General features: G+C 36.4%; 1 protein-coding gene across 3 annotated transcripts in view; it reads right to left on the bottom strand.

Annotated features, from left to right (window-relative positions):
* LOC6038937 (serine/threonine-protein kinase GL21140) overlaps positions 1-21388 on the bottom strand; it is a 103495-nt gene that overhangs the window by 8615 nt on the left and 73492 nt on the right. For all 3 annotated transcript variants that reach the window (XM_038252314.1, XM_038252313.1, XM_038252312.1), the window contains exon 2: positions 8877-9270. In XM_038252314.1, coding sequence (XP_038108242.1) covers positions 8877-9145 — 269 coding nt within the window. In that variant the 5' untranslated portion in view covers positions 9146-9270. The remainder of the gene's footprint in view (positions 1-8876; positions 9271-21388) is intronic.

The following is a 21388-nucleotide window of genomic DNA, read 5'->3' as shown; positions in this document are numbered from 1 at the left end:
AAATTTAATGTCTGTAAAAAAAAGTTAATTTTTAAATTCAGCAAAACAACGTCTATTCAGAAGAATATGGTACACATTCCATTTTCTTTTATTAACTCTTAACTCTCGACATCTTTGAAACTATTCCTTTGATTTTCAATATTAAAAAATGCTAGCCTTTGTGAAATTTTTGTGTTGACAAAAATTGTTTTTTCGTGTACCTGTTTTAGTACCAATCATAACCTGCAACTTTGCCAAAGTCACCAAATCGTTCAGTAAATCCCTTCTCAAGATACTGCGTCATTTCCATCTTCGTAAATATGTCGATTCAGTATGAATTTTAATCGGAAAAATCGTCAAAAAATCACACTGCATCGATTTTCGACGCTCTATCGATTCACCTTGACAGAACTCGTCTATCTCACACCCTCGAATTTTAAGAAAATAAATTCCGTGGAGGTCGAGTGATGTTCGTCTGTGGTAAAATTTTACAAAATTTTGTGTCGCGCCGTTCTCATCTCCCATATATCCGATTTCGATTCTTCTAAATGCAGATGAAAGCTAGTGTGCTGAACCTGGGCGAGTTGCGCGAAAATTTCGAAATATCCATCTGTTTTCGGATGCGGCCAGACTTTTCAACAAAATACACAGTTTTCAAATGAAAATATGGTCAATTTTTTTCATTTTCATATCTTTTATTTATCTCAAAATTTGCATTTTTCGAGCCCTACATCCTCCCAAATTTTCATCCAGATTCATAATATGGTTCTGGAGTTAGAGCCATTTGATTGACCTACCATAAGAAAAAAAATCCCTAAAAAAAGGTAAAAGCCCACCTGGTGACCTTCGCCAACATTTTTCATTTCTGATTTTATTCAAAATTTCTTGCTACATTCATAGTACAGACCATGAGTGAGCATCTGAAACAAATTCGACATCGATCGGCAATCCCGATCAATTTTTAGAACGATTTACTTTTTGCCTTTCTTACTAAAGAAAGGTATAGGTTTTACTTTAAGCCAGGACGTCATTTCCATCTTCGTAAATATGTCGATTCAGCATGAATTTTAATCGGAAAAATCGTCAAAAAATCACACTGCATCGATTTTCGACGCTTCGTCGCCAAGTCGACAAGTTGTCAAGTTGAGCTTCGAATACTGGCGCGAGAATGCTGGCGCATATATTTGCTGGCTCGACTTATACTCATTTTGTAGTAGCTTGTGTACCGATGTTTCCTTCAATATGTAAGATATCGTAGCTTTTCGGTTTCTTTTGCCCTGTCCGTTTTTGCGTAACTGTCCAATGTTTATGCAAAAACCTTTGTGATATAGGACATTCTTCCGGCTACAATCATTTTGTTTCATTTCGTAAGTTTATTTAACAGGGTTCATTGGATTTCAATAGGAGCTTTCTAAGCTTTTCATCGTTTATATCGTTTTCAAAGTGTTCAATGCTGGCGACTCCAATGGCTTTCTTCCTAAGGTTCTCGCGATTGAGTGTGTAGTGGTGCGGTTGTTAAAAATAGCTATCTCTGACTCTGTCACTTTCGTAGAAGCTGAATGGCTAGCTTCCATGCACCGTGCGGCACACGCGGTTCACTTGTACCTCGGTTTTGCTAGTCTTGGTGCGCTGGTACGATGAACCAAAACACCAACACAGTCACACAAAAGGGCTCGTACCGAAACTAGAAAACCAAAACCGCGGTGTGCGTTGTTGGGATGCTTGCTATGATCTCGTTTGTTATAAACGCTTGTTTGATTACAAACGTACAAACATATTTTTCGATTAAAAATATTCTTTTGGTGAAAATTGCGTTTTTTATTTCTTTTGGAAATCATGTCATTCATAATACTCATAATATCATCCTAATACTTTGCTTTCATCATAAGACTTTATTTTGTGCTGACGTTATAAATAAACAAAGTCGTTGTTATTAATTGAAAGAAGTTCTACCATTGTTATATTCTTTAGTAAGAAAGGCTCTTTCTCACCCCAGGTGGGATTAAATCGGGTTTTGTCTGTTATATGTACAACTTTGTAGAACATTGCACAGTGTTCGGAATGGCAAAATTAAGTGGATTAGATTGATAACTCCTTTATTTGATGTCCTAGCCAAATGGTGTCTTCGAAAGAGTTGATATACTTGTAATGGCTATCGTTATTAGCATACAGGGTGACGACCTTCCAGGGTGTCAACCAAAATCTAACTTTGTTGGATGACGCTTTGGTGTCTTCGGCAAAGTTGTAAAGGAGCAAATTTCATGAAAGTTTGTCGAAGACGCCAAATATTTAGTTCTTGATCTACTCGAGATATACGCGATTTTCACTCAAGTATCGGACTAACATTCCCATCCACTTCCCCGTGACCCTACCACTGGTCGTGGCCGGCGCCGGTATTGATCAGCATGATAGGGGCCTTTGAGAAGTTGCGAAGCGAGGAAAGATAGCACCCACTCATCTTCCACGGCTCGTGGATGTAACTTCTGGAGGTCCTGGTCAATAACGGAGTAGCAACTGCGGGTGGGCACCTATGCTTATGCTTACTCGAGATATACGCCATTTTTCAAAAATGGTCGCAAAAAGCACTTTTTTGGTGATAGCTCAAAAGGTTAGCCTACTATGTTCTGAAGAGTTGTTAATAACACAAAATTACACACTTTTTCTGAAAACAGCAAAATGTTTTGAGCCTTTTATTGAGTTTATTACTATTTTTGAATGATTTTAAGCCTATTTTCATGTTGCTATGTTTTCAAAATGGCGCATTTTGACGTAAAACCGAACAATGCACCTGAAAGTATACGCATTCAACTACACTCTCTGAAATTATCTCCGTGTCTAACGGTGTCTATTTTTAGATATCTCAATTTGAATTTGACGCGTTTCTTTCAATTTATTTATAATTTTTACACGGAATCTAATTAAAAAAGTGGCGATAATCAGTAAAATAAAAATAACCCTTAACAAGTACAACAACGCTTTCGAAGACACTATTTGGCTAGGACGTGAAATAAAGGAGTTAACAATTTATTCCACTTAATTTTGCCATTTGGAACACTGTTCTTTGTTACACAATAAAAAGAGATCCTTCAAATTTTCTGGATTATTCCACAGTTGAATAACGAGAAATGGCAGCAATATTAAAGATATTTTATAACCTGTTTTAATGAATAATACGTTTTTTGGGCGTCCAATTTTACACAAAAGTCCCTTTGACACAAAATTTCAATTTATTTACGGGTTTGAGCTAGAAAAACTTAAAAACGTGTCTAATTAAAAATCTATAAAAATGAAAGGGGTCGGACCGTCATTGCGTCTTCCAATAACGAAAATTTTGGTACCCAAAAATGTATAGGTTATCGCTTAAATTTTAAAGTTATCGCAGTTTTAGTGTTTTCTCGTTTTCTCCATTTTTCCTCTTTGGTCCAGACACGGCCAAACGCCATTTTTAGTTTTCATACGACATTTTCAAATGTTTTGCTGTTTTTTTCCGGATCTCGAATTATTTTTCCTTCAAAGACAAACTACAGTAGTTGTTCGGTAACTGGGCGTTGTTTAACTGGGCGCTCGATAACTGGGCCGTAGCCCAGTTAAAAAGCAGACAAACGTCAAAAAACCAAAACAAACCGAAATCACCGAGGGGTTAATGGATGCAAAAATCATGGTCAACAAATAAAAAAACTTTGTTCAAACTTTTATGTAATTTCAAGTCACAATAAAAGAAATATGAAAAGTAATCATTGTAAACAATTTTGAGTAACTTTTATTTTTATATTTCATCAAATAAATATTATGCATCGGTAGTCCCCTCGTTATTTTTCGTTCAGCCCAGTTAGCGAACAGCATTCGATGACTGGGCTACGTTCTCAGCCCAGTTACCGAACAACTACTGTAATCACCAAGGCCAAGGATTGATACCTAAGAGCATGCAATGGCACTGACCTTGTTGCGTGCTCCTGGAAGGAGCGTAACTAACTACATCCGTAGTTCTGTTAGATCATCCGAATTATCTTGATCAGAACAGTATAGCTCTGGTTCCTTGCGAGTGTCCTATTTTCTTACCTCCACGTTGGCTTGGTTTTCATGATGACCTAGCTGGTGACCTGTGGAAACGGATCGTAAACCTTTGACCACCGCGGGTCAGAGTCGAGACGGCTAAAAGAAAGGGGCGCGACAATGTGGGAAAGGGAAGTAATTTGTGATTGTAGACGGTATTGTTTTGATTCGCAGTATGTCGAGTCAACTGCTGTGGATGTATCTGAAACATCGCACAACGGGGTTTCTCTTTTCTTCATTCTCAGCTACCACCTATCTCCTATATTTATTTTGCTTTTTTGATTCCCAATTCTTCACTGATTCTTCAATTTAATATCCAACATTTGATTTTAATTTTACTAACTTTTGATTCTCTTATCGCTCAAAGCTTTTTCACTCTTTTCTATCAATTGATACTGCTGTAACAAACTTTGTTTTGTTTTTTTTCCTTAAAAATATACTTTTCCTTAATGTACTAGTAATATCAAGTCTATTTATCAAGTCATTATCATCTAATCTTTTTTGATTTTATTGCGAATTTATTTATTTGAATAATTCTTTATCTGTCCTATAAATTATCATTACTATAATCTAAGCTTGTTTTGTATCTCTATTTATTAACTATTGTTTAATTTTACACCTAATACATCTAGCTTCTCATTTTTGTTCTTCAAAATACGCTCATCATTCTCTTACTATTGATACTTGATTTTTATAAAATAAATTCTTTTTTACTGTCTATTGTTTTCAATCTTCACCCTTTTTTTCAAACAAGTGAGGTTTGAGCCCTTACTCAATTTATGGAATGGTTAAAGGATTAACACAAATATTACTATTGTATTTTTGGTAAACTTTTATAACATGCTTAAGACCAAAAATTGTAACAAAACACCGCGACAAAAGAAATAGCAACGTATAAACACGACACAACACTAGGAAAGATTTCAGGAGAAAACAATACACAGTAAAATAACAACAAGTTTTTGAATTCAAACAAAAAATAAAACAGTTTTTGCTTTAATGAAAGTTGATAGGCACACTATAGATGGTTAGGCGCTTATACTTACATCAAACCCTACTTAATGTACCACCCCCGGCCGAGTTAAAATGCGTAACCGGAAAAGAAGGTGTGCATGCCTGGCACGAACACTCAAAGCGTGTTCTAGCGTGTTGCTCGTACTGACTCAGAGCAAGGGTGAGATGTAGGTGTAAGGGCAGTGTGTGTTCGTCGGGAACCTACCCTAGTAACATTTTTAAACATACAGGTTTTATCATGGTTCTGAAAACCCGCATACGGCCTAAATAAGCTTTTATGGCCTACTTAAAACCTAAAATGTTGCTAGGGTAGTGCATAAGATCGGTCAAGGCCCGTTCTTACATTGAACATTGCGAATTGCGAAAGACAAACTAATCACCTTTCGTTTGCGTCTAAGACAGCTGAAATCGGGTGAAATAGCACGGAGTTGCCGTTTTTGGGACCACCCTAGCACGGTGTAGATCACCCTAACGGTCAAACAAAAAATTACGGGTCTAATTATTTCGGGTAAGGAACCCCCAGAAACATTTTGAGCCCGATCGAAGAACTTTTTTTTTCGGTCCAGGCTCTTTTCAAATGGAATTGCTGAGGAAATACATGAACAAAGTTATATCAAAAACAAAAAAAAATACAGTCGTCCCTCATATTCCGAACATTTTACAGATCGGCCAACGTTCAAAAAATCATAGGAAATCGATAATTGAACATAATGATTTGCTTTAACCTTCATGAGAAAGCTTTTCTTGAGATCTTTTGATTGATGTATTGACCGACTGTAAATTTTGACGTTTTATATCAAATTTTGAAAGAAAAACATTGACCCACGAAATCCACAAATTCGGAACCCTTTTTTCTAACAGATGTAAACAAACTATGATTCTCTTAGGAGTACATATTTGTTACAAAATAATGACTTCACACACTGAAAGCAACGAAAATATCAGTCGAATTCAGGTGTTCCACAATTGAAGAATTCGACGACGTTTTTTTCCGCTAGGTTCGCTGTTGTTCCAGCGGTGTTCGGAATGACAGCTCCCATACAGTTTGAGCAGTTTTTAGGGAAAAATCGCGTTTATAATGAAAAATCAAGCATTTTCAGAAAAGTGGGGTATTGCAAAGTGTGGCAATTTTGCTAACGATCATAATGCGTGGTGATTTGTAGTGATTAAATGTGACTGGTATTTTATCTAAACGATTTTTCTAAAAAGATGATTGATATTTTAGATAACTTGAGTTAAATGTTGCAAAAGTTAAAAGTAATGATGAAATATTATGTAAAAGTGTTTAAACTTTACTTTTCTTCCCGTTTGACCAAAATATTGACCTTAAAAATGCATTTTTGTGATTTTTTGGAAATTTTTGGAAAAATTCGAATAACTTACAATTTTTTGAGAAAATTATTGTAATTATGCTGTAATATGACTCTAATAGTTTGTTCTATCAATAATACACACATAAGGAGCATTATCAATCAAATAAATCTTATTTAAATCAATTTTTCAAAAGATCTTTTTGGTAAATTTGACGAAAAAACATGACAAATTAACTCAGTGTCTATGATTTATACATCATTCAATTCGTTTATGCGATTGCCACACTTTACAATAACTTTCATCGACGTTAAAATATATTTAAAGGAGATAAAAATCAAAAACTGCAAAAAAAAATTAATATTTCCAAGCACGCTGTCATTCTGAACATCGTTGCGTAGTGCTTCTACTCGCCACCAGGATGCGTGCACGTTTCTGTCGAATCTCTCAATTGTGGGAGGTACAAAAACATCCCACAATCATGGAACAGGCAATATGGAGCCAGGGGCGCCGACTCTGGGGGGGCACGGTACTTTTTGCCCCCCCTAAAATTTGGCTGGGGGGGGCAGCCCATACATTGTGCCCCCCCCAGAAATTTTGGAAGAAAAATATTTTTATTTCAAATATAAAAAAAACACATAAATAATTAAAAATAATACCTAAAACTTAATGGAACATTTTTTGTACACACGGATAGAATTCTTGTAAGTGAATCCGTAAAATAGCTCAAAATTATTTGTTGTTTTCGAAATCGCTGAAATTTTTTGAACAAAATCGTTTACAATTTTCTGGATTTAGAAGCATTTTTTTTTTATAAACCGACAACGTTTTATCTATACCACTGTGCTCTCTAGGAAAAACAGTAAGCTTAGTACAAGATCACAGAGGCATCGGTATATGATTTGAGAGATGTCGTCAACATAGATTTTACGGATTTGCTCATATGATTTATATCTGTGGATGTTGTTTCAAAAACAAAACCAATGTACTTTTTCCATAGCACCTTATCTACAATCAAACTTACGCAAACTCTTGCGAAAACAATCATCAAGTTTTCAAGCGCAACATTCTGCGATTTGCCATTGTAGATCAGGATTTAGCGAATATAGACTGAAACACTTTTCAAAATGGTCATTTTTACATTTACAAAAATGCTGATAAATTCAATAGTTTTTTTTAGTAATTTTAGAAAAGATTTGAAAAGATTTCAAATACATTTGTTAATCGTTCTATACCAATTTGAGCCGAAAAATACCATCGTTTCAAAAATAGAAAATTAAATTCTTTAATTCTTAAATTCTTAAATTCTTAAATTCTTAAATTCTTAAATTCTTAAATTCTTAAATTCTTAAATTCTTAAATTCTTAAATTCTTAAATTCTTAAATTCTTAAATTCTTAAATTCTTAAATTCTTAAATTCTTAAATTCAAAAATTCTTAAATTCTTAAATGCTTAAATTCTTAAATCTTAAATTCTTAAATTCTTAAATTCTTCAATTCTTAAATTCCTAATAAATTAATTGATGTATCATAATTTTGAAATTCTTGATTTTTTTAAACATTTAATTTTATTGTTATTTCTAAATTTCTGATTATTTTCAAGCCATGAGTTTTTTTAACCCTAGAATTTTTTCATACCACAGTTTAAACTCTTTTTATACGATGCGTTACGTTTTTCTAATTTGTAAATTTCTCTGGAACGACGCAACATTTTTGCAATCTTTTAAAAGCAATTTGTAGGTTGTAGGTTCTGATCTACAAAACGCTTTTTGATGCTTTCAGAAATAAAGAGAGGTTTCTTTGCATTATTTTTTTTTAATTTTGGAATATTGAATTTGGTGTATCTGTTATTTTTTTGTAAATTTCAGATTTGAAAAATTGATGTTTTTTAAATGTGTATTTGTATTCTTAAATTTCTGAAGTTCTAAATTTTTGTTTTTACTTTTGTTTTTATTTTTAGAATATTTGTATTGTTGAATTTCTAAATATCTGATAATTTTTATTATTGACTGTTTCTTCTAGAAAATAACTAAGAATATGCCAATGAGAATAAATTCGCATTCCAAACATATGAAAAATTCCCCCCAATTAACATTCTCAATCAAGTTTTAATAAATTATAAACTTCTAAATAAAATGGATTCCGGATGAAAAAAATCCGTATCACATCGTAATAAAATTATTAAAATTCGTGATATACAACAAACATAAACATCTAATCCCCACTCTTACCTATCGATTTCGAAAACAATCGTGCCCCCCCAACATTTTGGACTAGTCGGCGCCCCTGGGAGGCAGTGTTTTGCTGCTCCGAATGAATTAGTCTTGAAATGCAGTTTGTTGTTATAAAATTACTACTTTTACTGGTGAAATAGCAAGAGAATGAAAAAATAAAGGTCCTAAAAATAGTAGGGTCACCAGAAAAGATGCATTTTGTCTGCTATTGACCAATTATTACAAAAGTGTTCCGAATATGTGGGATGACTGTCGATTGGCGAAAACGCTTTAAAAAATAACTCACCTATACCGCTCCCCCGACACCGGTATGGTGCTGCCCGTGTAGAACCGGTCACCGTTCCGAAAAAACCGCACCCGCTTCGCCTTCTTGGCCGGCGTCCGGCTGCTTGAGATCCGTTTCTTGAGTGTGCTGGACTTGTTGTGGATGCTGCCGTTTCCGCCACCATTGCCGCTGATCTCCAGGTCGATCAGTTCCTTCTCCAGCTCGCTGTTGGAGCTCGTCCGGCTGTTGCTCCTGCTCAGCGTCGACGCCGTGTGGTTGCTCACCTCCATCCCGGCGCCGGTCGTCGTCGGTGGCGTCGTTCCGTTGTTCCGCCGTTGGCCAACGGGCGCTTCGTCGACGGTGTCCTCCTCCGGCCGCTGGAGGCCGGGTGGGCCTGCCACGGTCGTTATTTCAACTGCGGAAAAGAAGAAAAAGACGGAGTTTCATTAGTGTCTCGATTGCAGTTTTTACGTAACAAGCTCGGTGCTCGATAGTAAATTCACATCAGGCGGCAATAATCGTGCCCGGTTGTCATTTGATATATGCAACTGGAGCAAATCATCAACACTTCGTTTGCAAAAATCTCTGGCACGTACTGGGGACGACGACGTAACTGACCATCCATGTCCCGCTCGGCAAAGTCAGGGTGACTGTAATGACATTAGGGTGACAAGAGAGATTGAGGAAAAATGTTCGCTATTCCAAATGAATCGTTGCGTCTCGTCACCCTAACAGTGCCATCTTCACGTAAATGATTCAACCATATACTGACAGTGCTGATTGATATTATTATTTTTACCGACACTTTTACTTTCGCTCCAAATACGACGACGACGACGACGACACCTTGGCCAAACAAATTGGCGGAACCTAGTCGGTAGGGCAGTGTCACGCAAACTCGGGGCCAAACCGCGTGGCGGAACCCATAATGATGAGTTTGTTAAGTTTTAGTAGGTAAGTATATGGACGTGGGGAAGTGCTGCGAAAAAAAAACAAATCCGCAAATGACCGCACAGCAACGCATGGTTTTGAGGCAATGTGCGAAATTATAGCGGTTGGGAAATTAGTGAAAGGAACAGTTTTTTTTCTCATGCTAAGTGGGATGATGAATGATTTTGCTGAGTTTGGAGGCGTTAAAAATAATTATGTTTTTTTTTTGAGCTTGTTAACATCCGCGATCGGTCTATCTTAACTCACAAGTTTAAAAAGGAAAGCAATGAACCTTATTATGTCGATTTTATACCTTCAGATGTAATTATTTTAGTTTTTTGACAGCTAATTCTGTCATAAAATTTGTCAAAACATGATGTGTTATTATTTTTGTCAGACCAATTAAAATCTTCAGTATAAGTATCAGAAGGCAAATAGAAATATTGCAAAATGTTACAAAATGAATTTTTCCACGTAAGTGTTAAATTTAGTGTACAAATACCGAAAAACGGGGTGACTTTGATAGGTTTGCGATTTTTCCGCAAAATGAAGAGTACAATTAAAATACGTACGGAATTGTTTAGAATCAAACTGACCGTGGTAGAAAAGTGTTCAAAGTACCTAAAAAACTTTTCATCAAATTAGTCAGTTAAAAGGTTGATGAAAGCCATTATTTTAAACTTCTCAAAGTGTCCTGATTTTCTCAATGAACATTATTTTAAATCGGATAACGGAATACATTTTCGGATTTTTTGTGCATTTTTTCACTAGGAGAAGGTTAAATATGTTTGTAAATAATAAATAATATGTGTTTTTGAAACACAATTATAAAAAATCTCCAAATTTATGTTGAACAAATCTCATGTAAAATGTGAAAACTTGTGATTCGTGCTTCGAATCCAGTATAAATCGATAATTTTATAAACAAAACTTCCAAATTTACACAATTTTTTGCTGTGTAGGCCAGATCGCAAAAATAACTTGAAAATGGATTTTCAGAAAATTGGTAATGATAATTTTACCCAAAATATTACCAAAAATCGCTATTTTGACTCTTTTGCTCAATTCTGAGGGCAGATTCAGATTCAGTGGGCTAAATTACATGGAAAAACATATAGCTGGACAATTTTCTAAATTCTTTAGGGTGGTCCCAACAAATTTTCCCTTATAAAAAATAGGTACATCTTCAAATGAAAGTTTAAATTAAAACCCCTGACAAATTCTCTACCAAGACCGGAAATGGAATTTATTTGTATTTTTTCAAACTTTGTAAGGGCCTTCCCTATGACCAACAAAGCTATTTTGTATCGTCGGTTCAAGTCTACATGTCTCCACACAATTTTGACAGCTGCCCATACAAAAATGGTACGTAAATATTCAAACAGCTGTAACTTTTGAGTTTCGAGATTTTTTGATATGTTTTAGGGGACAAAAACTCGCAACTTTTAGCTATAGAGAAGTATGGTCAAAAAATCGAAATTTTGTACAAAAAAAAACCTCAATCTTTTATGTAAAATTGAATTTGAATTTAAAAGTATTCTACAGATTTTTTTTTATAAAGGGCTCCGTTTCCAAGACATAGCCACCAAAAGTTTGTTTTAACGAAATATTTGCAGTTTTTGGATTTTTTTTTAAATAGTGACGATAAGTGACCATTTCTGATTTTTTTTTTAAAAAGTTCAGAGAATTTGCTATGAAATTGTCTAAGAGACATTGAAGATTGGACCTCTGGTTTTTGAGATACAGCGGCTTAAAGAAAAAGAAACATGAAAATTGAAGTTTTTTAGGTCTCACCCAAACAACCCACCATTTTCTAACGTCGATATACAGGGTTGTTACGGACGGCGCGGATCGCGCGGATGGCGCGTTCAGGCTTGCCACAAATACAGATTTTTTTGGCACATACCAAACACTCAATCGAGTATAACTTTAAAGAATAATATTCTTACTAAAAACTGAACATGCCAAAAGATGCTAACAATGTTTATCTTTTTGACCAATTAAACAAAAACTTCTCAAATTTATTTTAACTGTAAAAAAAAATTCGTTTGTGTTTCGGGCCTGTGCTGAAAAATCTGTATTTGTGGCAAGCCTGGGCGCGTTTCGCGCGGATAGCGCGGATTTGGCGCGGATTTTTTTTCGACTTCTCCGTAACAACCCTGATATAGAAGTCGATTAGAAGGCGTAGATTGCGAGATAAAATTTTGGTGTATTTTAAAACGTTGCTTGAAATGGCGAGCTAAACAACTTTCTAGATGAAAAAAAAATCTCAAATATATTCCTGAAAAGTCAGATATTCAAAATTAGCCTAACCGGCTCAAAAATTGCTGGTTTTGTCCCCTTAATAAAACATAAAAAAAAACAAAAATAAAAAAAAAGATTTAAGGAAATACTTTTTTTTGCTGAAAAAATTAGAATCGGTATTTTTTGTGTGTAGGGTGGGGAGTGGGGAGACTTGATCCCCTTTTTTGTATCTCCCATAACTTTGTCAATTTCTTACAAAACTTTAAACTTTTTGCATAAAATGAAAGCTTAAACATTCAATTATGTTTTAATGATAAGGGTATTTCATCAGAAGAACTCTTCGAATCATGCCAAGTGTTTAAAAAAATATTTTAAACCGGCATTTTCAAAATGTTAGGGGTAACTTGATCCCCCTTTCAACATTTTGAAGAAATCTTATGCAAAATGTTTTTTATTCATCCAAACTTTTAATTTTTTATAAATTACAGCAATTTCACATAAAATCTGTATGTTTGTGTTCAAAATATAACAAGTTTAGTATGTAAATTTTTTAAAAACTTAAAATATTCTTTTTTAGACCAAAATTGAGCATGTTTACAAAAGCTGGTATTTTTTGTTTAAAAAACATTTGAAAAATGATTTAAACTGCAGTAAGTTATGTACAACTATCCTAAAGGAAACTATGCACGAAAACCCAACCCAATTAATTAAGCTTGAGGCTAATTCAAGTGACTGTAAAAATGCAGGGATCAAGTCTCCCTAAACGTACTTTTCTAAACAATTGATTGTAAAATAGTATGACGATAAATTAAACGTCAAATGCTTATGGGTTGATAAGTTTATCAAACTATTCGAGTATAAAAAATATTTTTTGAATAAATTTTGAGTGTTTTCTATACATATCAAAACAAAGAAAAAAGATCTCTTGGAGGTTTATTGCAGCACTTTTAAGAAAATTGTGTGTAACTCAATCTAAACATTTTTTATTTTTTTTCTTTGTTTTCTTACAATGAATTTTAGTCAATTTCGAACAACTTTCTAGAACAAAGCTAATTTTTTAACCCACATGCTGACGAGATACAGACTTGGGATCAAGTGTCCCCGGGGATCAAGTCTCCCCACTCTCCCCTACTTATTTGTTCTGAACAGTCCTCATCAACCTATTTTTGACAAAGAACTTTGTCCTAAGGGCACTGTCTACGGGTGTCAATCCAAAATTTCGAGAAGCGAAAGTGTAACGAAATTGTGTAGTCTTTTAAATGCTTATATCTTCCACCCCATTCAAGTAATCTGTATGTTCTACCCACCAAACGAAAGGGGATGTCTTAAAGTACAAGTTGACTACCTCATAAAGTTGTTAAAACTTTGTTAAAGTACTCAAAAGTTAAAATGAAAAATAAAAATTCAGACCGGGAAAATCCCGGTCGCTGATTGGTTGAGCGCAACATTTCCCGAACACATTAATCAGATTCAAGTATCTAGCACTTAGCAAATTTTGCTCTCGGCCACGCTTCGAAAACGTCGAGCCGTCCCAGCCAAGCGAGGTTATAAAAGAGCGCCGCGCCGCCGGTCGAAGCTCAAACGAGTCCGAAGCTTTGCACGAGTAGGATCGAGAAGCAGCAGCAGCAGCAGCAGCAGCACAGCAGAGCCGGCGAGAGGAAGGAGAGAATTGAAAAATTGGAAAGAGAGGCAGAGCAGGCGCGGGAGGGAAAATTGCCGGCAACTTGGAGTGTCATCATCGCATGGTTTTATCATCGTCATAGGATAGGACGTTAAAATGGCCCTTTTCAGGGCCAATTCACACGAAAGAGTATCCTTTAAAAATCTGGTTGGGTACGGTAGTGAGTGTTTGTGTGTGCGGAAGGGAAATCGAGTGGCAAGTTTGGGGCTTGAAAGAGCACCAAATTATCAACGCATACACACAAACGGGCTGGGGAGCTTCATTTGTGTGCGCCTGGTTTCTACTGTGCAACTACCCTTCACGAGTTTGCTCATCCGATCGATCTTGGGGAAAATCGATTGTCGATATTAGTGTGGTTCCGCGAACACAAGTTTAGTGTGGTTTACTACACACACACGAGCAAATCCACAGTCGATGGCGCTTTCTTGCTACAAATACACTTGCTACGCACTGTTTGGTGCTCTAGGTGGTGTTTAGTATGTGTAAAGAGAATGAATAAAAAGATCGGAACCCAAATTTTTGCGAAGCGAAATCGTTACGTGGCGATTCCCCCTCTTCGCAGACTTCCCCTCCTTTTCCTTCACGCTGATTGGTTAAACAAACATTTCCCGATCATCCTCTCCGAGAGACGTGAGATTGATGTATCTAAAATCACCTCCACTCAAACTCATAATTTTCTGACAGCCGAGGAGTCAACATCGAGTGGCAGTTGCAGAATCAGAAGGGACAGCAGAAATTTCCCCCGGTCAACGACGTGGAGAGGTCGCCGAAATGCCTCGGGCCGTCGCAGGAACGGGACGGATTGTCGCTGCAGGCCATCAAGGAAGAACGTAAGGGACCGATGTGGTCAAGCTGATGATTAGCGTGGCTCACGGATATATGAAAAAGACAAAAGTGTTCAATTTCGAACGCCTCGACCGGAATTTTGTAGCAATATGGCCCCAGAACATAACCTGAAATTTTGAGCGTATTTGGTTAAGGTTTAGTACTTCCACCATTGGCCTGAAGTTAGTATGGAACTTCTAAAAATTTACTATGGGAAATTTTCACTTTTAACCTCTTCATAGAGAAAGTTTCCCAAAACCCAATCAAAATTTCCTATTCTCAGGTTTCTTATAGTTTTGATCCGGGAACAACTTTAGAACATCGCAAAGCGCTAGTAATTGATCCCGAAAAGATACAGGATATTTTTTGGAGTACGGAAACAAAGTTCAACGTTCTCTAAAAATTTGTCTGTATCTTTCCGGGATTAATTCCTAGCGCTTTGCGATGTTCAACAAAGTTGTTCCCCGGATCAAAACCTATGAGAAACCTCTATTCTGAAAAAAATCATACGGCATAGGAAAACTTTCTCGAAGAAGAGTCAAAAAGTTGAAAATAAATAAATTAAATTTATTGAAATTTCTTTATAACTTCAGATTAAGAGTGGAACAACTAAACATTAACAAAATGCGCTCAAAATTTCAGGCTAGCTTCTGCGGTTATAATGCTACAAAATTTCGGTCGAGGCGTTCGAAATTGAACACTTTTGTCTTTTTCATATATCCGTGAGCCACGCTACTGCTGATCTTCACCCGGAAGGCTCCGGTTAACGGCATCAAGAAGGAGTCTCCGTGTTGATCGAGAACCAGTTCCCTTTGGGTCAAGTTGGTTGTGGTTGCGATAAAGTTTATGGTTTTTGATACTGGACATGAAATTTAACGTTTCGGCAGTCGTGACCACAATCCGGAGTGGCCGGAGGCCCCGCGGATGTTCCGAAGGGGGGACATTTGCTGAACCAAAAGAGTTGGGGCAATATGGGTATCAAATTTTATGGTTTTTGATACTGGACATGAAATTTGAAATTTCGGCAGTAGTGGCCACAATCTGGAGGCACCGGGGATGTTCCAATAGGGGGACATTTGCCGAACCATAAGAGTTGAGGCAATATGGGTATCAAACATCATGGATTCTGATATTGGACATGAAATTTAAAATTTCGGCAGGAGTGGGCACAATCCGGAGGCCCCGGGGATGTTCCGGTGGGGGGACATTTGCCGAACCATAAGAGTTGAGGCAATATGGGTATCAAACTTTATGGATTGCCTTTTTATTGTGCCGCGGCGAAAATCTGTTTCTGAAAATGTAGAATAACTATTTCGTAATCAATTAGAGCCCTGGAAAGGGCAGTTTTAATGTTTGCTGTTGAAATTTACTTTGCTGCTGCCAATTGCTTGCAACAGCCTTGCAAAAACATTACCGCATCTTGATAACTTTCGAGTGGTGAGGGAAAGTCGATTGATTTCACCTTGATTTCTATTGCAGCTCCATTTGCAATTTCCGTCCCCTTAGGACGTTGATGTTATGTCTTGAAACTATTCACAAAAGAGTTGTCTTGTGTAATTATAAGGGAATCATGGGGCAATTTGAACCGGACATTCTAATCGAAAATTTCAACGATCATCTTGCAAAGTTCTTTGTCATACTGGTCATGTGTAACATAACCACCTGCACCTTTTTTACCAAAACACCAAATCAATCAAAAAAATCTTCCAAAAGGTACAGATTTTTGATTTTTCACGTACCCAAAATGTTTGAGCCAAAAAAAATACACACACTAAAACGATTTGTAAAGAATTATTAAAAAATTATTAATTACAAATATGATTCGATTTCTTATTCAAGCCTTCGTGAAAATGAAAACAAAACTTCAAAATATTATGCACAAAATGATTAAAAAACATACAAAAGAATAGAAAAAAAGGCTGGAAAATATATTTGGACCGAATAACATTCAAATCAAAATTTCCAGCTAATGATACAATCTACGAAGCAAAGCAAGCAAACCTTCGGAAAATCCAAGCAAAAAAATTAATCAAGAAATTTTAAAACGTGACTTTATGAGGGGAACACATTTATTTGCGATTATGCGGAAACGGGCAGTTTATATGTTTCAATTATTTTTTCGATTGAAATTAATGGAGCACAACGAAATCAATTGAAACACGACGATTTTTTTATGTTTCAATTAGAAGTTTTGAAAAAATAAAATAATAAACCGTGCTAAAAAAAATTAATATGTTGAAAATTGCAATTGTCAAAAATCAATAATAAGAATTTGAAGAACAATATTTTATGGAGGCAAGTAAGGCAAAAACAAGTCAGTTTCAAAATGTATTAAGAGAACAATACACCCAAAGGAAAAATACATCTCAAAACCTGCAACATTGGATTTGCTACAGGAAATGTCACATTTCATAACACTTTTTGCAGCAAGCCCGTAGATCATTTTTGCCCGCGTGTAAACATTTCAGCGATCTGCAGTTCTCACCAACACAATAGGAGGATGGCGTCGCTATTTTTAGACCACGTTTTCCACTTTTTCGCATCGAAACTGACTACTTTATCGACTTCATTTTGCTGGGCGAGATAGGACGCCGTCCATTTTTAGACGATGACTCAGCACTTTTACACTCTTGCGCTTAAAAAAACCAGGTGGCAGCACGATGTAACGCCACGTCCCTATAATGCTGGCCCGTCCTCGAGCAACACTCCAAAGAGAAGAATATGTTGGTGCTCTTTCACTCACATTTCATCATGCGTCCATGGCGCAGTGTTAGCGTTTCGGATCAATAACCAAGAAGTTGGTGGTTCAATCCTCGTTCTGTTAAGGGTTTTTTTTAGTGAAATACAACCAAAAAGCCGTCGGTAATGTCGATAATTGTCGGTAACGGGCAAAAATCTCATTCCCCTATATCGCAAAAATGCATGAGGACAGTTTTCATGCAGATTCTGATATACTTTCATGCCGCCATGCATCACAATCATGCGACCGCCGTTTGGGTGTAATGAGAGCAAAAAGTGTGATTAACATTGAAAAATTTAAATAAGATAATATGCTCAATACTAATAGTTTATTCCATTAACATTGCAACTCCCAAGCCTCCCAAAAAAGTTGGAGCGATAACTTCAACTCACTGGTTCTCGGGCATAACTCAACCAATCTGGACGATTCTTGTTTCCAGTGAAATTTTGCAGACCTCTATCTGAACAATCGTCATTTTTTACAATCAAAATCACCACACATTGTTCCAACTTTTTGGGCGGCTTGGGCATCCGTGAAAGTTGGACAAACTTTGGGCGTTCCAGCGTTAATTGATTAAATAAGGATTATAGAGAAAAATGTAGTTTAAACCTAATGAAACACCATTTCGAAATCAATCAACTTAATAACAACTGACAAAGTCCCTTCATTAGTGCCAGTTTTCCAAACAAAAACCTCCAAACATTGTTGTGCTTTGTGTCGTCCGCGAGCGCTGGATAGAAAGTGAGATTTCACAACGAATTCAGCAACGTCATGATTAATGGGCAGGGCATGCGGCAAAGTGGATTAGCACAAGACACCGAACGTGAAGAAGTGACTCTATACAACCCTGTATAGTTGCAGCTGACTGAACAACTGAACACTACTTGCGACGCGACGGTTTGTTGAAGCCGGAATCGCAGATCTAATCTAATCTCTTTTGTGGGTCAACGGTGGTTCGTGTTTAGTGTTTAGTGGTTGATAAATCATTCTAATGAAGCGTTGCGGATAAATGGTTGTCACCCCAAGTACGCAAGATAGAAGATTTCATTGTTGGGTCATTTTTCTAAGTGACTCAAAAAGTTCTCAATAACTAGTAGGTCATCAGAGCACTTCCCACTAAATTCCTCATATAACTTAGAACTGCACTGTAAAGTTCTCAGCTGAGCGTTGCAACCTCGTTCTCGATAGATTCATTCTGCGATTATTCACTGGGTCCAGCTTTCATTTTTATTGCACTAACGCCACGACCTTCGGCCACAAAGGGTAGTTCGAACGCTCAACAGCTTTTCCACAAAACAAGTCCAACTTTACAAAGAGGTGTATGATTAAACTCGATTGCATGCTAACCAGCATTCTTATTTGATTGCGGACTGCCCTGAGCAGCGAACATTAAGTTTATAAAAAATAAACTCCAAAACCATCAAAAGTCAAGATAAACCTACACTGAAAAAAATCTTTATAAATTCGTTACGAAAATTTAGAACTAGATTCTTTTAACTTAAGTATTTTGAAAGAAATCAAATATGAAAAATTAGTGCCACAAATTTTCATCAAATTTTTCACAGTGCAACAGGGTGCCCTTTACGAATTGGTATAAATGAAGCGCCACCCCTGTGACTACGGCTGGGCCACAAAGTTTGTTTACATTTAAACTGGTCCCCGTCATCGCGCGCGTCGGTCCTATCAGTGCCGGTCGACCAACTAACCCGGTAGATGGGGGGTTTTCTCTCCTTCACCTGATGAACGTGAACTTTAATAAAGCAATGTGGTGGTAGAGTAGAGCAGACCATAGAGAGGAAGATAAAAAAAAATACGAGATATCAACCGGCACGGAGCACGCGTTGCTGCGGCGTGTGCCACAATCCGATTTGGTTTTTTTTTTTGCTGCAGCAATAAAGGAGAAGTTTGACAGTTGTTGCACGCAGCTACAGAAAAAAACTTGGCTATTTTAATGCAGAAAAGATCGTTATCTCAAGGCATGCAATTCTTAGAAAATTTAAATTGTTTTTTTGCCTTCCTCACTGAGGTAAGGCTATAATCCTGCTCTAATAATGAACTTCGTATAACAACGTCGTAGACCCACCTTCATGTATACATATCGACTCAGAATCGAAAACTGAACAAATGTCTGTGTGTATGTGTGTGTGTGTATGTGTGTGTGTATGTGTGTGTGTATGTGTGTGTGTATGTATGTATGTGACCAACAAACTAGCTCATGTTTCTCGGCACTGGCTGAACCGATTTGACCCGAACTTGTTGCATTCGACTTGGTTTAGGGTCCCATAGATCGAGTTTTATACAGATTGAAGTTTCGATAAGTAATTCAAAAGTTATGTATAAAAATGTGTTTTCACATATATTTGGATCTCACTTAACTGTATGTAAACTATGTCCGGGTCCATCATCCGACCCATCGTTGGTTAGGTTATCAAAAGACCTTTCCAACGAGTCCAAAACATTGAAGATCTGGCAACCTTGTCTCGAGATATGGCCACTTCAGTGATATCGATACTTTTTGGAAACCGGATCTAAAAAATAGATGAAACTTGTGTACAGCCATTGTTGTGAGGAAGGCTCCAACCACATAGGTGGATTAAGTTAGTTTTTTTGTATTAATTATAGGTTTAACTTTTTTTTTTATAATATGAAGGTATAATTGTGGTTATTTAAAAAACTTAGTTAAATAATTGTTGATATTTGTTATATTTCTTTAATATATAAAACCACTTTAGATACCACGCTAAACATAACCTACAACAAACTTAAGCATTTGGTACGGAATGCCACATTTATTTCGTCTTTCCCCCTGCAGGTTTTGTGAAATGTGAACCGTTCACATAATGCTCTCTTCGCTAAATATAACGCAGTAGGACTGACTGTTTTTATTTTTGTAGTACATTTTTTGATGTTTTCAGATGTACAAACTTTTTGGGGGCCTTCCCTATGACCAGAGAAGCGATTTTGTGTCACTGGTTCACCCATACAAGGTTCCATACAATTTTGGCAGCTGTCCATAAAAAAGGTACATTATGTGTACAGCAATTCCATTTGAAAAGAGCCTAAACCGAAAAAAAAAGTTCTCCGATCGGGCTCAAAATTTTTCTGGGGGTTCCTTGGACAAAATAATGCGACCCGTATTTTTTTGTTTGGCCATTAGGGTGACCTACATCTTTCTAGGGTCGTTCGAAAAATGGCAGATTTTGTCATTTTTCGTAAAAACCACTTTCTTCAAAAAATCATATCTCCGCGTCATTTCATCCGATTTTAGCTGTCTTAGACGCAAAAGAAAGGTGATTAGTTTGGCTATTTGAAAAAAGTAGTAAAAAGTTTCAAAAATCTAGCTAAACTTTTGAAAAAGTCGCATAAAAACTTAAAATGGCGTTTTGACCGTGTCTGGACCAAAGAGCCTATGTCTGAAAATATTTTTATCGGATTCCTCGGAAAATTTCACTTAAGTTATCAAAAAATTGGCGATGTGAAACGGTACGTTTCCGAGATATGATTTTCTGAAAATAAAAACTTAGTTTTCCCGATTGGTTGAGTTATGCCCGAGAACCAGTGAGTTGAAGTTATCGTTCCAACTTTTTTGGAAGGCTTGGGAGTTGCACTATTAGTATTGAGCATATTATTTAAATTTTTCAATGTTAATCACACTTTTCGCTCTCATTATTCTTCTCTTAATACATTTTGCGCGTGGTGCGTCGAAAATCTTAGTTTTTATTTTCAAAAAAACATATCTCGGAAACGTACGTTTCGACATCGCCAATTTTTAATATGTTTTGTGAAATTTTCCAAGGAATCCGATAAAAATATTTTCAGACATAGGGTCTTTGGTCCAGACACGACCAAACGCCATTTTAAGTTTTCATACGACTTTTTCAAATGTTAAGCTAGATTTTTGAAACTTCTTACATTTTTTTCAAATAGCCAAACTAATCACCTTTCTTTTGCGTGTATACAGCTAAAATCGGATGAAATGACGCGGAGATGTGATTTTTTGAAAAAAGTGGTTTTTACGAAAAATAACGAAAATTGCCATTTTTCGAACCACCCTAGAAAGATGTAAGTCACCCTAATGGCCAAACAAAAAAAATATACGGGTCTAATTATTTT

Source organism: Culex quinquefasciatus, chromosome 2 (assembly GCF_015732765.1).
Source record: "Culex quinquefasciatus strain JHB chromosome 2, VPISU_Cqui_1.0_pri_paternal, whole genome shotgun sequence".
NCBI classification, from domain to species: domain Eukaryota; kingdom Metazoa; phylum Arthropoda; class Insecta; order Diptera; family Culicidae; genus Culex; species Culex quinquefasciatus.
The sequence above is the reverse complement of the archived record's forward strand: the minus strand, read 5'-3'. Positions and strand labels throughout refer to the sequence as shown.